The 16,792-nt window shown below is 39.2% G+C and overlaps 2 protein-coding genes across 2 annotated transcripts in view; both read right to left on the bottom strand.

Moving 5' to 3' along the window:
* LOC109973105 (lens fiber membrane intrinsic protein-like) overlaps positions 1-737 on the bottom strand; it is a 2,384-nt gene extending 1,647 nt beyond the window's left edge. The window contains exon 1 of the mRNA XM_020622447.1: positions 668-737. The gene's annotated coding sequence lies outside the window, so the exon portion shown is untranslated. The remainder of the gene's footprint in view (positions 1-667) is intronic.
* A 7,374-nt stretch (positions 738-8,111) lies between these two features.
* LOC109973099 (roundabout homolog 2) overlaps positions 8,112-16,792 on the bottom strand; it is a gene marked incomplete at its 5' end in the record, with an annotated part of 25,585 nt that continues 16,904 nt past the window's right edge. The window contains 9 exons of the mRNA XM_020622435.1: positions 8,112-9,138; positions 10,427-10,551; positions 10,902-11,078; positions 11,533-11,649; positions 11,861-12,192; positions 13,155-13,293; positions 15,104-15,388; positions 15,494-15,630; positions 15,722-15,764. Of these exons, the coding sequence (XP_020478091.1) occupies positions 9,127-9,138; positions 10,427-10,551; positions 10,902-11,078; positions 11,533-11,649; positions 11,861-12,192; positions 13,155-13,293; positions 15,104-15,388; positions 15,494-15,630; positions 15,722-15,764 (1,367 nt within the window). The remainder of the gene's footprint in view (positions 9,139-10,426; positions 10,552-10,901; positions 11,079-11,532; positions 11,650-11,860; positions 12,193-13,154; positions 13,294-15,103; positions 15,389-15,493; positions 15,631-15,721; positions 15,765-16,792) is intronic.

The raw sequence follows: 16,792 nt of genomic DNA, 5'->3' as shown, positions 1-16,792 counted from the left end.
AGTGTCTAAGATGGACAAGCAGCCAGCTCAGTCTCACACTGTCTGACAGATCTTTAAAAACACCTGTGGGGCTGACATACAACTTTCAAACCCACAAATGTTCTATTTAATCCAAGACCACTAAGTTTCTAAAGATACCAAACATGACATGGTGAACAGTGGGGAATTGTGCCTAAAACGATGCATCAGTAATATTTTGTAACTATATTAGAGCATGGATGCACAAACCGAGACTGAGGGGACCTGTTGGTACCTAAGGGTTTGGGTTAGATTCAAACAGAAATTTAGAAATTATATTCAGGTCTGAGTTAGGCTCGAACATGTAGGTCAAACTTTAGGCTAGATGGTTGGAGCGCTCAAGGGGAAAACCCCCCGTACAACTCAACTGTGTCGTGCTCGGGTCTTGTTTGGACAGGAATATGCGGCCCCATCCATGCTTTAAACTAGATTCAGTGGTGCAGCCATAAAGACATGGCATCTGGTTGGAATATTTTATAAAACATCAGGTTTTCCATCCTTATTTTAAGGGAAAATCAGAGATCAAGAGGTTAACTTCCAAATGAAGAAGTTAATTAAAGGAATTACCTCTTAGCTATATAAAATACAGAACAATGCACAGGTTTACATATGATATGTCACACATGATCTTTTCATATTGGTCACCTACCTTTTTATTTTTGTCAGAAGAAGTTGAAGATTCTAATATTTTGGGCTGTGGAAGCACAGGGGAGCCCAGAATCGACCGATGTGGCAGGAAAGTTTTGTTTGTGGGCAGAAAACTAAGTGAACAAACGGGCTGATGGCACAGTGGGGTATGCTGAGCCACAACCAATCACAGGGGATGAGTTTTGTGTTTTTGGGAATCTGCTGAAAATACAAAACTATTAAAGTGCTGTGCACATCCCAGTAATACTGATGACACAGGGCTTTTAATTCAATATGCTGCACCACAGAGTAAACCCATGGTCTGCAGCAGGCTTGTTTGTGGTATTGCTGTAGTATTACTTTATTTAATAAAGTTTAAGTGATTAAATTATAAAAGTCCTTCTGTCCTCTGTCTTGTTAAATTATGTCAGTTGTCATATTCTGTGTAAATCCTACTGCCTGCTATATTGATAGCAAAGCAACAGTATTTCCAGTAGGTATAACATCATTTCTGCCTTTACATACAATTGTCTGTATCAGCTCACATTTCTATAATTAATACAATGTGCAATGTGCTCATTTACATGAACTCAACCCAGCAGTATAAATGATGAGGACACTACAGGAACAGCTCTCACCACAGGGTGCTCTTAATGTCTTTCCACTCCTTATAATAACAGTGGAAAGGCAGTCTTACATTTAGTCTCATATGATCAAGGCCTCATCAATTAATTGATGCACAGAAAAAAAAACTATTCAGATATCTATAAAAATCAAACATAGGTACAGTAATGGTGTATCTGAACACAGCCAGACAGTCTAAACTCACAGTACACAGTTAACATGGCAGAGCACGGTGTGACGACTGGGTGACTAATAGTTGTGTGTTTGTACAGTTAAGGTGAAGAAGCTGCAATAAAAGTGATTTATCTTTGCTGTAGACAGAGATGCAGTAAAGGGGACGAGATTGCTGGTGGATAAATGATTATTTGCTTCACTGTCCTGATGGTATTGTGTGGAAGAGGGGTTACTTCAAAAGAGTCAGGAAGGAATGGTAAGGAAATTCTTAATCATGATCAATCATTGATACACCATGAAGACATTCACTGTTTAGAATAAAAAAGACAAAGCACTTGAGCTAAGAGTAGAGTTATTCTAGACAAGTCGTGTGCATTTGTTGTTTCAAATGTTCAATTTTACTCTAAACCCATCATCAGCTCATAAATACCAACATGCCTGGTGATTACTCAACTTTATTGGCTAAATATGTTGACATCTCAGTACTTAAACATAGTGCAGACAAAGTCACAGAGCAGAATAAACAAACTGGCAAAAATACAAACCAGATTGTCACTATGTAACTATGCACTGTGATACACACTATGCAAGAGTTCAACTCTATTTAAAGGAGTGGATTAATGGCTGTATATTGAGAGTGTATGTTCAGTAAATGCTGTGCAGTCTGCTACAACATGTCAGTTAGAGGGCATTATGCACACGGACAATCAGACTGATAACATCACAGGTCTAAATTGAGATGTAGACCTTCAGCAGCACCATGTAAATTACTTCAGTCTGTTGGACATTTTTAGACAGCTGTTCAGAAGATGTTTACCTACTAATGGCAAATAGAGCTTAATGTTTTCCTGTAATCAGCTATTTTGGTGTCTTAATGAAAGTACTGAGCGCTGACATGTGCTGTTGTTCAATAAGCATTTTTTCATGCAAGACACTTTGACACGCCACAGTCGAAAAAGCACAGCTGTAAACAATACAATTAATGATAAGTTCCATTTAGCTGCTTCAGTTTCAGGGTCCTGGTGCCCATTTAGCTGCTTCAGTTTCAGGGTCCCGGTGTTGTTCATGCTGGTTCACTGTCACACTGTCATGGTTCACTGCAGGCGACGGCGACTAGGGGCTTTTTCCCCCTCAGTGTTGTTCATTAGGGGCCAAAGATGCACAGGCACCGTGGAAACACAATAAGTGTTTATTTGTTTCAGTTCATTTAAGAATGAAATGTGTAGTTTGTTTGTGGACTGCAGTGTATCTGAAGGTGGATATCAGTATTCCTCTCACTGTGGACCTACAGCAGCTTAGAGCAATGCTTGTTTTGCAAGAAATTGCATGTGCATGTTAATGTACACTATTCTGTGCCATGGGTTGTGGATGTGATTGATAGCCTATCCAAACACAATAACTACTGATCTGGTTAGGCATGTGACATCATCACCCTAATCAATGAAACTGACCAATCAACTGGCATCTCTGTTTGCTCCCAATGATGGTTTTAAAGTAAAACTGAAAACTTAAAATGTCTTTGCCCTTTTTTATGTGTTCTAAATATCATCAGATTACATTTAATTTCACACAAAGTGCAGTACATGATGTTAAAGTGCTACCATTATCATGCTTGTCCCTGCTTTGACCACCAGGTGCTGCCTTGTGTTTAATCTTGCAGCAAAGACTGACTCTCTAGTTGGATTCTCTCTCTCTCTCTCTCTCTCTCTTTCTCTCTCTCATATGAATAGTTTTTTTTGCCACATAGGGGATAGAAGAAAAAATTATTTTTATTCTCCCCTAAATGATGGTTATGGGTTTTACTGTCTGTTGTACTGTGGCAATATGATAATTCACCATTTCGCCCTAGTAGCCGTCATTTACTGATGCAGAACACTTTACTTAATTTTCAGTTCTTTTGAATTGAGACATAAACTTTATTTGCCACAGTTTTTTATTAATTTATATTTAGGTCTAATATTCATTCTTGTTTATTCTGTTTTTATCCGATTTCAACCCATAGTGTTGTATTTTTCAAACCCTTTCTCTTTTTTATACTGCCTTGTGTTTCTTGAACATCATGTCTTGCATTGTTATGGCTTTTGTAAGGCACTCTGAATCGGTTTGCTGTCAAAGGTAATTTGACAGCACTACTGATACCAGTCGGCCAGCAAATAATTTCATAAATAAATTAAGTACTTGTAAGGTTTGTGTTAGTACTGCCACCAGTCGGAGCAGCAGTTGCTCACTCTAACTTGTTTTGATGATGCCAGTGGTGACAAGGCGTTCAAACCGATTTGAGTTGAAGGGAGGCATGTTTATTTTAGCTGCTGTTTATTTCTTATATTGGTTATATTCCTCTGAAACACATATAATTAGATTTATACTAATGTAAGATGAGCTTTCATTTTAGTTGACCTTTATGTAGAGTATGTTAAAGTAGGTGATGATTTATATTAATTAGTTAATCAGTAGTCATATACAGCACATGGTTCAAATGGCTGGAAATAAGGTTTCAATGTATGGTGTATGGAAGCAGTTGAGTACAGTGTTGTGATGCATGACATTAGGCTATAGAAGCTAAGTTGCCCCACATCTGGTTCGGTCATTAAAGTACTCAGGTAGCAAATCATGAAGTTGTCTTCCTGTGCTTTTGTGGAACCCACATCTCCGTTATAGTAACTTGCCAAGCTTATCATAGTACCATCAAAATAACAGTATTACACTGACACATAATTTGGCAATGCTTTATTTTATAGGTCCATTATTTTCTAACAAAAATTTCTTGAAAGTTTACTGGAAGGAAACAAATTACAGTTCTAAGACTGTTTCATAGATTTCTATGAAGCAAACTGATCTGTTTAAACATACTTATTATTTTTAAATTTTTGTATTATTTTACTTTTCATACAGTGTATTGTGAATTTGTATTTGTTTGTAGAAACACCTGTTTTGCATGCTTAGCTAGCTTGCTAACTTTGACTCAAGGCCTCAAGGTCGTGCTACTTTTGAATTTAGAAATGACTGGAAGTATACCAACTGTTTTATCTGTAAATAGTACCAACAGAAGTAGAATGTGGTACATACCCCCTGCTGAAAAACTAGCGTTTTAGATGAGCTTTGTTGTTTTGTCTTCATCTTAGGTGGGTTTTAATTTTACAAACGATATATAAACATGCCTCCCATTCATTCAAAAATGTCTTTTGCTCTGCATGAATTATTTGATGTAATATGAAACTTAGAAAAAAAACTGTTGGTCCAGTGGAGTACATAAAGGGTTAACAGACCTCAGTAACAAAAGTGTGGCTGTGTGTGGGATGGGTGTGTGTAAACCACAGAGACCCTAATCCACGCTGCTGGCCTAAAAGCATCTACCTGTAGAACCCTTCTAAATTGCATAATGCCTTCAAATTGCATCGGATTACCATTATACTCCTAGCCTGGTGGGGCCCAGTGGATACAGTATCTGCCAGAGGCAAGATCCAAATCAGTTTCCCTGCCATCCGTCAGCTTCCCTGCCAAAATACTGTAGTATTTCAAATTACAAGATCTGTGCACAGGAGGCACATACAGCAGATGAAGGTGTAGACATGAAGCCTTTCAAATGCCAGAGCTATCACATTTCAGGAGTCCTACAGTGAGATGATGGTTACCTCCTCTCATTAACTCGTATTCAGCCTGAAGAAGGCATCAAATCATGTACTGTATGGCATCTGTTATCAGAGAAGTGATTTTACTGGTGCATGAGATAAACTCTTGACTTCCTTCAGACCTCATCAAACATTTGACTCTGAAAATTTTGACCATTTTTCTCTTTCTCTGTCTTCTCTTAACACTCCTGCCATGGAAGAGTAGCAGCATTTTCCAACCTACCCCATGTACCTCTGCTTTTAGGTATTTCGCTCACTTTGCTGTCATCACAAAATGATTTGTTTTTTCAACATATCTTTTAGGTATGAATCAGTTTTTTCCAGTAACCCAATCAGGGACAAATTGGAACAATTATAAAACTTTACTACATGCTGTTTTAAACACCAACAAGACTAAGCATCTGTGTGCCAATGGCTCTTTTGGACAAAAATAGTTGATTGTGATAGCAAGCTACATTTGCTAATTAGCACTAATTTCTCTCTCTCTCTCTTTCTCTCTCTCATATGAATAGTTTTTTTTGCCACATAGGGGATAGAAGAAAAAATTATTTTTATTCTCCCCTAAATGATGGTTATGGGTTTTACTGTCTGTTGTACTGTGGCAATATGATAATTCACCATTTCGCCCTAGTAGCCGTCATTTACTGATGCAGAACACTTTACTTAATTTTCAGTTCTTTTGAATTGAGACATAAACTTTATTTGCCACAGTTTTTTATTAATTTATATTTAGGTCTAATATTCATTCTTGTTTATTCTGTTTTTATCCGATTTCAACCCATAGTGTTGTATTTTTCAAACCCTTTCTCTTTTTTATACTGCCTTGTGTTTCTTGAACATCATGTCTTGCATTGTTATGGCTTTTGTAAGGCACTCTGAATCGGTTTGCTGTCAAAGGTAATTTGACAGCACTACTGATACCAGTCGGCCAGCAAATAATTTCATAAATAAATTAAGTACTTGTAAGGTTTGTGTTAGTACTGCCACCAGTCGGAGCAGCAGTTGCTCACTCTAACTTGTTTTGATGATGCCAGTGGTGACAAGGCGTTCAAACCGATTTGAGTTGAAGGGAGGCATGTTTATTTTAGCTGCTGTTTATTTCTTATATTGGTTATATTCCTCTGAAACACATATAATTAGATTTATACTAATGTAAGATGATCAGTAGTCATATACAGCACATGGTTCAAATGGCTGGAAATAAGGTTTCAATGTATGGTGTATGGAAGCAGTTGAGTACAGTGTTGTGATGCATGACATTAGGCTATAGAAGCTAAGTTGCCCCACATCTGGTTCGGTCATTAAAGTACTCAGGTAGCAAATCATGAAGTTGTCTTCCTGTGCTTTTGTGGAACCCACATCTCCGTTATAGTAACTTGCCAAGCTTATCATAGTACCATCAAAATAACAGTATTACACTGACACATAATTTGGCAATGCTTTATTTTATAGGTCCAACAAAAATTTATTGAAAGTTTACTGGAAGGAAACAAATTACAGTTCTAAGACTGTTTCATAGATTTCTATGAAGCAAACTGATCTGTTTAAACATACTTATTATTTTTAAATTTTTGTATTATTTTACTTTTCATACAGTGTATTGTGAATTTGTATTTGTTTGTAGAAACACCTGTTTTGCATGCTTAGCTAGCTTGCTAACTTTGACTCAAGGCCTCAAGGTCGTGCTACTTTTGAATTTAGAAATGACTGGAAGTATACCAACTGTTTTATCTGTAAATAGTACCAACAGAAGTAGAATGTGGTACATACCCCCTGCTGAAAAACTAGCGTTTTAGATGATCCAAATCAGTTTCCCTGCCATCCGTCAGCTTCCCTGCCAAAATACTGTAGTATTTCAAATTACAAGATCTGTGCACAGGAGGCACATACAGCAGATGAAGGTGTAGACATGAAGCCTTTCAAATGCCAGAGCTATCACATTTCAGGAGTCCTACAGTGAGATGATGGTTACCTCCTCTCATTAACTCGTATTCAGCCTGAAGAAGGCATCAAATCATGTACTGTATGGCATCTGTTATCAGAGAAGTGATTTTACTGGTGCATGAGATAAACTCTTGACTTCCTTCAGACCTCATCAAACATTTGACTCTGAAAATTTTGACCATTTTTCTCTTTCTCTGTCTTCTCTTAACACTCCTGCCATGGAAGAGTAGCAGCATTTTCCAACCTACCCCATGTACCTCTGCTTTTAGGTATTTCGCTCACTTTGCTGTCATCACAAAATGATTTGTTTTTTCAACATATCTTTTAGGTATGAATCAGTTTTTTCCAGTAACCCAATCAGGGACAAATTGGAACAATTATAAAACTTTACTACATGCTGTTTTAAACACCAACAAGACTAAGCATCTGTGTGCCAATGGCTCTTTTGGACAAAAATAGTTGATTGTGATAGCAAGCTACATTTGCTAATTAGCACTAATTACAAAGTCTAGCTTAGGCTGATGGGAATGCCACTGGTTATGGGGTGTCATGGAGAAACAACTAACAATCCTTGCAAGCAATCTGTGCTCTTGAATTAATATGTGTGCTAAATGTAAAATACTTTATCACCTCAAAGCCAATATTCTTGTCTTGTGTGTACTTCTGGAGCACTTGGTTTTAGTCTTCTTCAAACTCTGGGCTATCCAAACGCAAATCAGAGGCATTCGCTATCTTGTACAAGAGGGGAGGAGGCAACATATACAGTGCAATACAATATTAAACCGAGAGCACAAATTATTATCTAGAGAGTATTTCTTTGGTGCACAAATTATTTAGTTGTGCACACAGTTTTTATTTTGATACCTCCCAGGCTCCAAAGGTCAAAAACCAATTAAACTAAATTGAACTTTTGACTGGATGATGGCCTAGATTCATAGGACAAAGTTCATAGCAATCATTCAGAGTTTTTGACACAAGGCAAAAGAAAGAGCAAGTGAAAGACACAGGGACAGACCGGCATCATCATCCACAGAGCCTGGCTGGCACCTAGCATGGCTAAAAATGCTTGAGCTACAATTCACACAAAGACAGAAATGTTTTCATACCAAATATTTTATTGGTCAGTTTAAAAATCTTGACAACACACTAGTGACCTACAGGGATACCACATTACACAGAAATGAGAGATAAACAGAGTCAAATACAAACATTGCGCGCACGCACACGCGCGCGCGCGCACACACACACACACACACACACACACACACCATTGTAATAGGGAAGTAAATTTTCTGCTCCATGTCTATTCCAGTCTTTCACCAAACATACATTATCATGGTTTCATGGCCAGGATTAAACAGAGGATAGATTCACTTATCTGCTGTACAATAATGTAATAGTTTTATATACTTCCCATTGCCTAAAAATACAATATTTTCCCCCAGATCCATTATTGGTAATACATATCCAGACAGGTGACAAATGAAAGGAAACCACAACGTAAAGTGTGTCAGTAAGGTGCTGGGCCACCACAACAGCTTCAGTGCTCCTTGACACTGACTCTCCAAGTCTCTGAACTCTACTGGAGGGATGAACATCGTTCCTCCAAAAGATACTCCGTCATGCGGTGTTTTGATGATGGTGGTGGAGAAGCTATCTAACAGATTGTTCCAAAATCTCCTACAGGTGTTTAACTGGGTTGAGACCTGGGGACTGTGAAGGCCACAGTGTATGATTCACTTCATTTTCATCATCATCAAACCGTTCAGTGACCCCTCGTGTCCTATGGATGGGGGCAGTGTCATCCTGGAGGAGGCCACTCATTTACTCAGGCTTTTCTTTTTATGTGTCACCTGCCTGTATAGTCAATAAGATCTTTAAAAAAATGATACATAAATACATAAATGGAGGAGGGGTGAAGGGACTCAAAGAAATTAATCATTAAAATTTAATAAATATAATACCAATAGTTTGTCAAAGGCAGATGCCGAGCTTTAACACTTTCTCTTTGTCTTCTGTTTTTCATGAGATACTGTGGCAACAGATGAATGATTTGCAAATACAGGAGATCAGAGAGGGAAAAGGAGAATGTCATGTAATCAGCTTCTGTCTACACGAGGTTCTGGAGAGAAAACACACAGAGAAACAAACAGAGAACAATGTGAGAGGTGTTACGTAGGTGTTACTGTACAATACAAAAACAGTATAGAGCCCAACTGATATGTAGTTATTTTAGGCTGATAGATAGATAGATAAATAGATAGATAGATAGATAGATAGATATCCATAAAAGCAAAATGCAACACAAGTGCAATGGAAGCATTCTTAGCAACTCAGTCATAATGAAAATAAAGCTTGTAACGTAAAAGTTCACTGAAGTTTCCGCTCCACTGGGAAGATGAAAATTATAACAGATAAAAACATCAAAAACTGTGAAACAATGGGGAGACTGTCACCTTCCTCAAACTTATACATGAAACAAACAAATGCCACAGAGTATTTCAGTCACACTAGTTGAGGTCTGACTGGTGTTCTTTTAATTATGCCATGTCACTGCACCCTCTTCTTCTTCAAGGACTTAACGGATCACAACTGGAAAAGTAGCCCCACCAGCTGTTTATCTGGATGAACCAACTCCTAATATTTGCATAATGGTAATTGATGGAAACACTCTAGAATACTGAATAGGAAACACACTAATTTCTTGTTATTTATCAGCTAAAGTGTACCGAAATATACTATGCATTGGTGGTTAGTAAAAACTGATAATATTTGCAGTGCCAAAATATAGGCCAGGTGCTAATGCAGTAGCCAAGTAAATCTGTTTTCTTCTAAGATAATAAATCTGTTTTCTAAGTGCAAAAAAATCATTTTTAGAGTAGCTTTAAAATTAAACTATATATATTTTTGTACTAATCCAATGCACAAATTTCAGGGCTCCAAAAGCTAGGAAACAAGGATTATCTCAAAAGTAAATTAACATTTTAATACTTTTTTTCTCGGTTCTGCAAAAATTACATCACTAACCTCCTTGAAGTCAAGGTCATTACAGTCACATTTTCAGTCATCTTTCACGTTTCACTCATAAAAGACTCACGCTGGGTCGAGTACAGTATCGGTGTAATGATTAATTTCATCGTTAGCCATGAAAGCAATCATGCTTTTTTAAACACACCCCTTGTTCATGTGTGTAGTCTAGATTTACACACAAGAAAACCTGTTTTGAACAGAGCCCAAAAGAGTCTGTTTTGTATCAGGACATTCATCTTAGGACAGGTGGAACTTGACATTTTCTTGAGTCACTATGTTACATACATACTTTTTAGTCATGACAAACTTCAGTTTACTACTGAGCTGGCTGAGACCTACATCATCCATAGTATCTGTTCAGCAGTTCCTACTGGACATACCTTATCTCTCCTCCGATCAGGGGTGGAGGGCCGCGGTAAGACTCCCCCACCCAGGGATCCATAGCCTGACATCTGGACCTTGGGCAGGAAGCTTGACTGTCCATATGGGATTACATTCTCATTTGCTGCCGATAAAGTTGACAAGATAACAGATCACAGATCAAAGTTACAGCGGTACTGATGTAGGCTAAATCCTAAGAGATGGAACAGACTGAATATAGACTGTCTGCTACTAAAAGCAGAGCTGCTACCATGGGATAGTATGTGTTCACTGGCTGGGTGTCGCTAGACTCAGGGGGATTCATAGGAAACATTTCAATAATATTAATACACATCTACATGAGGACCGGCTGGTACAGCAAGATGACATGCGGTCCTGGGACAGAAATTGTTCTTTTTTCACAGATGATCTATTTTAGGTTGTTGACAAATACTGAATGATGCTACAGAAGTGAATATCACAGGTTAAACTTACCCTGTGATAACCACTTTGTAGTTCCTCGCCTTTGGGGTGAGAGGTGTTCTCCCCTCTGAAGAGGAGGCGAGTCATCCCCCTCTTTTCTTTCACTGTCTGCTCGGCTGCCACTTAAGACATCAGCCAACAGATGCAGTGAGTTGTCCGTAGGGTGAGGGGCTGGTGGTGGGGGGAGTTCTGCAAACGATCGAGCACTGATGGTTAATACATTACCGATAAGTGAAAACTAGCTGAAAAAAATAGTTTACCATTTTGGGAAATGTACTTATTCACATTCTTTCTGAGAGTTAAATATCTTTGAAGACAGAGCCAACAGGTGGTTAGCTTAGCTTAGCATAAAGACTAGCCTGGGTCTGTCCAAAGGTAACAATGTAATAACCAGCAACCTCTTAAGTTAACACTAATTAACACATCGTCTCATTTGTCTGTCGTTTTACAGGGGTTATGAACCAAACTATTCCTTGGCTATGATCAACCAGTGAAAACTCGAGTATATTACAAGTCCCGACCAAGAAATGGTATGGCATGCTGACCTTAATAATTTGGTGAGTTATCATTCTAACATTGCCTACAGGTTTTTCAAACTTAAATCAGATGTGTCACAAACACACAACCAAACAGTGTGTCATACCTGCATGGCTGTGCAGCTCTTGTTTGAGCTGTCCGTCCCTGGGTGCTTTCTTCTTACCCCTGGATCTGTGTGCATGGGCTGTGGGGCTCAAATCAGTAGCTGGAGCAGGAGATTGTCCTGAAAACAAAGCACAACACTGTTATCCTCACGAAAATGAGAGAAAACTGAACAACACTGAGCTGCACCTTGAATAAATGCAACATGATTTTCATGTACAAATATGTTCTGTTAGGTAACATGACAAACTACATTTTATGTGACACTGTGTCACTGCCTCTTTGGAAGCCACTTCCAAAGATGTGAGGCATCAAAATGAAGTCACACTGACTTTTGCCGAGGCTTTCCACCATGAAATCGTCTGCCCATTGGCTGCTGTGGTGCACTTCACTGGCGTCCTGGGCCCCGGTGTTGCTAAACAGATCTGGGTTGGACTGGGAGACCTGGGAGTTTGAGTGGTGGCGGGCCAAGAGGTCAAAGTCCTGCGGCTGCAAACTGTCACTGGGCTTGTGTGTGTCTCGCCCTGGGGAATGCATCAATGTTGCTGTGTAGGACAACTCATCTGGTTTGGAGGGCAGGCTGGAGAGTTCCTCTTTGGAAGTGTCCATCAAGTAGGTTCTGACAGGCAGCGGAGGACACCAGTCATCATCTTCCTCCTCAGAGCTAAAAGATAAACAATGGGTAATGGTAGCATGAGTGTGTTTCAGAGAGAAACACTGTACATGTGCAATCTACAAAACAAACCTCAGACCAAACAACCATGCTAATGGCTTTGTGATGCTGAACTTACAGTAGTAATGCAAACATGTTGATGTTTAGGTACAATGTTTAATATCTTAGTTTAGCAACAAAATCTGCCTACCAGTATCTCATACATTTAGAAAATGTTCATACTGGATCTTATTTGTATCTTAATCTAAGCAAAAACTATATATACAGACATGGATATATTGCTTACATGGTCAAAAATATCTTAAAAAATTTGAAATATATATAATTTAAAAATGTATAAGTTAATGTAAAATGTTAACGTTAAAATGTAAAAGCAAAAAAAAGAGTATTTCTGAGTTCTTATAAAGAAGGGAACCAATGTGGAGTTTCAGAGGATGAGAACCACCTCCATGATTTCTGTTGTCAGTTTAGTGCTGTCAGGGCTAATTTAATGACAGATGTGTCATTGAAAAACGAAAGTACTAATCCAGACTGTCAGATGGTGGCTAATGTCATTACAAAAGACACGGCACAGTCAGAACAGCCCTCCGATCCCACCCCATTATGTCTGTAATCTATTCTGTCAGAGCTAGTTAGAGGAGATGCTCCCCTCCATAACCCCAAAGCGCAATCGACTCATAGCCTGCAGACATAAATGCTGTTAATTCAAAAACTCCCTGGCTCCAAACTTTACTCAAGTTTTGTTTGACAGACTTGGCAGAGTTACAAGGCAAGACTGATATCCATCTGCCTTAACACCCTCTGTCATATAGGTGAAGACAGAGGCCTTGATGCTAATAATATGACTGAATGAATATTAGCTGAGGCAGTACAAGCAGCAGTTGTATTCTTGGAGGAGGAACAAAAGGGCCAACAATTACTTGCAAAATACTGATAACAGTGACTCCTCTCACCTGTGTTGCTCCTCTCCTCTGTCTGTCTTTGTGTGTCCTCTGTCTTCGCTGGCAGGAAGAGGCAGAGACAAAACATCCACCCAGGTGAGAGGAGCTGACCTAGATGAGGACCCAGTAATCTTCTGCTTTACCAGTTTGTCTGTGAAGACAAAACAAACATACACTAAGTCATATAGTGTGCAAAGTGTAATTACTGTGCTTTTATTATCTCCACCCAGACCCTATGAATGAAACTGCCTGGCCTGAGTACCTGAAGGACATTTCTTTGTGTTGACCTTTTTTAATTTGAGCACCTTAAGGTTCTCTAGAATTACTTCATTTAAAAGTGACTGAGAACTTAGCCCTACAGTCCTTTACATTCTTACTTACAATAGGTTTCAGATGAGGTTTCAGATGAGGTTTAAGATGAGTGTTACGTCCGTGACCCAGGCTGCCCCCTATACCTCGGTAGCAGGCACAGTTAGTTCCAGCAGCTCCGCCCCCGCACAGGTGAGGTTGCATTCCAGGCGACGAGGCACACCTGCTCTCCATTATCGGAGCAGTATATAGGGTCAGCGTTGGTGTGTCCTCATTGCCAGATTATTATGTGTTATCCTGTTGGTAACTATGTTTCATGTCTTTGGACTGCTTTTTGTGAATTGCTCCTCCTCTCAGAGCTCCAAGGCAATCCTGGGACAGCGCCACCATCTTACGTCGCACCTCTCAGCTACCAGCGCTGCCTCATAAGGGGACCCACACACCAAACCCGAGATCTCTGGCACCAGTCTCCCCCTCCCTGGACTACTCCCTGGGCCTGCGGCGCACTCAGCTGTTCAGGTCCCCAGAGTGACTACCAGAAACAATCTATACCATACCTGCTGCTTGTTCTTAAATTCTCTCTCTGTTCTTATTTAGCAAGCAACGCCTCTCATTCACCCCGGGAGACAGTAGTCCAGTCAACTCAGTGTGCCCAGCTGCCCCAAGATCAGCGGACGAGACCGGCTCTGTTTTGTTTGTTTTCGTGGAGCATTAAATACGTTTTTCTTGTCTAGCCTGGGTTCAAATCTGCATATTTACTGGGTCCTAAACAACTCACACACAGCTCAACGTAACAATGAGATTGAAAAGAAACACAAGGCCATACAAAAATACATACTGTATCATTTCTTTTAGAAAATCTTTGTTTTGAGAATTTGTGTATAATTTTCATCAACTAATACTATCTAAATATTCTCAATAGCATGTAAAAGATTATAGAATTGAAGAAGAGTTGGTAATTTGACATTTCATGACAGAAATTGCATGAATGAATTTTCACGTGTTCTACACCATACAATCTGACTTTTTTTTTACCTGCTACTATATGTACTTTTTTTCAATGAGCTGCTGTGAGAAGCTATTTCTAGTTTTCTTGAAGGAAGAGGCTGCAGAAAGCTGGGCTAGGTTTGGGTGAGGTTGAGGTTAGGGTACGTCTATGTAAGGTATGTAACAAAAGTGTGTGTTTAATGTTGGGGTTCTTTTGGTGCCTTAGTGCGAAGTACTTTATTTATTGTAGTGCATTTGTATTCATGTTTTGAAACTGATAAAACTGTGCAGGTATGTTAGGTGGATGCATGCCTCCTGTACAGTATGCATGCTTATGAGATTTGAGAGTGCTGGCAAAAGTATGGCATTATAGCCTGTTTATTGTTTCAGTAGTAGTTTTTATATTTACACCATGGCCATAGAAATACTTGGTTGGCGTTAAAACTATTGTTTTAAATAATTAAAAACCTGCATGTAAACATATTAAACCTTTATGGGTAAAAATATATACACAACTTCCTAATTTATAGTGTAAAGTTGCCATTATATAAGAAACACAGTCAGATGTATCACAGCTGTACTGTATCAAATCAAGGAAGATGTAATCACCTTTCTTCCCTACTCTATTAAAAAAAAAATTGATTATGCAGGTGGGAATCCCTCACCGTTACTTTTCTTGGTATACTGGAGCTTGGCATATTCAGACCCAGCCTGACCAGACTGGAGGGTCCACTGGTCTAGGCCCTGCTCTAGTCCCACAAGTCCACTGTTTGACAGTACTGGATTGCTGCTGTATGGGTCTGGACCCTGGTTATAGGATGTGATGGAGTAGGTGTCGTAATATGCCAGGAGGTCGTCCTCAGCTGCTGTGTTGATGGTGCTGTAGATGGGACTGTCATTGGATGTTGTGCTGTGTTTCTCTGACTGCGTCGGGTAGTTGATGATACCAACTGCTGAATGACAAAACACTATGTTATTGTGCATTAACAATGGCAATCACCTATTCAGTATTCTAAAATCTCTAATTTCGCCAAACTTTCAAAATGTATTCCTACTGTTATAATATCTGTCTGAGTCCAGTTTGCCAGAGCAGCATTTGACAGAATCTTTGGTGTTATTAGTGAGGTTTGGAGTGGGCCAAGAGTCCGCCAGCCAAGGGTAGTTACCCATGTTTGATCCCAACAAACCAGGCCTGGAAAGAGGAGAAAGATTTTATTGATAGTTTTAATATAAAACACACAGTGGCAAATATTATCTGAAACAAATCATAATCTTCAGTTTACCCTCCATTAATGATTCCAGATCCTTCACTGTGAGCAAAGCCAACTGGAAAAAGCAAAAGCACAAATGTTGTTTTACACTAGAAAACATACAACTTAAAACAGTTTTCAGTGGATTCACTGTAAGATAAATACATTTTGGATTCAATTATGCCCCAGTCTCAATAAACAGTTGAGCCCACACAAAGAGTACAGATTTTAATCTATATTTTATGAAGATACAATGGCGACCTACACACAGTAAGAGGCATACAGTAGATCTGCTGTATATACAGTATGCCTGCAGTACATAACAATGTAGATGTCATTTGATGAATCAGTAAGTTGTTTCTTGCTTCTCCTGCTGTATCATATGGAAATACACTGCATTCACAAAATGGTGATCTTATCTCATAATTGTGATTTACAATCTCACAATTATCACAAACTATCTTATAATTAGAAGATAATGTACAATTTATGGTGTAGGAATTGGAACATTTCAGAACTTGCCTCATCAGATTTATAACATTTCTTCAGTATTAAAGTAACTCAGTGATAGTTGTCAGTAAACCAGTGGTAGCAGAAATAAACAGTTAATTGGGTGCCAAATGTAATATTCTAAAACGTAAACAATATTATATTTCATATACAATATTATACTTCCTGTTTAATTTAGCAACAGGGGTTGCAATCCAGTGACTTCTGTGCCGGTCCCAAGCCCGGACAAATAGAAAGGGTTGCGACAGGAAGGGCATCCGGCGTAAAAACATGCCAAATTTAAACATGCGAATCATCAGTGCGAATTCCATACCGGATCGGTCGAGGCCCGGCTTAATAACGACCGCCACCAGTGCTGCTGACCTACAGGGTGCTGGCGGAAATTGGACTACTGTTGGTCGAAGAAGGAGAGGAAGTAGAAGGATTTGTAGACAGAGAGAGAAGAGGAAAGGCAGGAGTATAGGTCCGAGAATAGGGACTCTTAACGTTGGCACAATGACAGGGAAAGGTAGAGAGCTGGCGGACATGATGGAGAGAAGGAAGGTAGATATACTGTGTGTGCAGGAGACCAGGTGGAAGGGTAGCAAAGCGCGT

This window comes from Monopterus albus, unplaced genomic scaffold, assembly GCF_001952655.1.
Source record: "Monopterus albus unplaced genomic scaffold, M_albus_1.0 scaffold280.1, whole genome shotgun sequence".
Taxonomy (NCBI): domain Eukaryota; kingdom Metazoa; phylum Chordata; class Actinopteri; order Synbranchiformes; family Synbranchidae; genus Monopterus; species Monopterus albus.
Note: the sequence above shows the minus strand (reverse complement) of the source record. Positions and strands in the feature narration are given on the sequence as shown.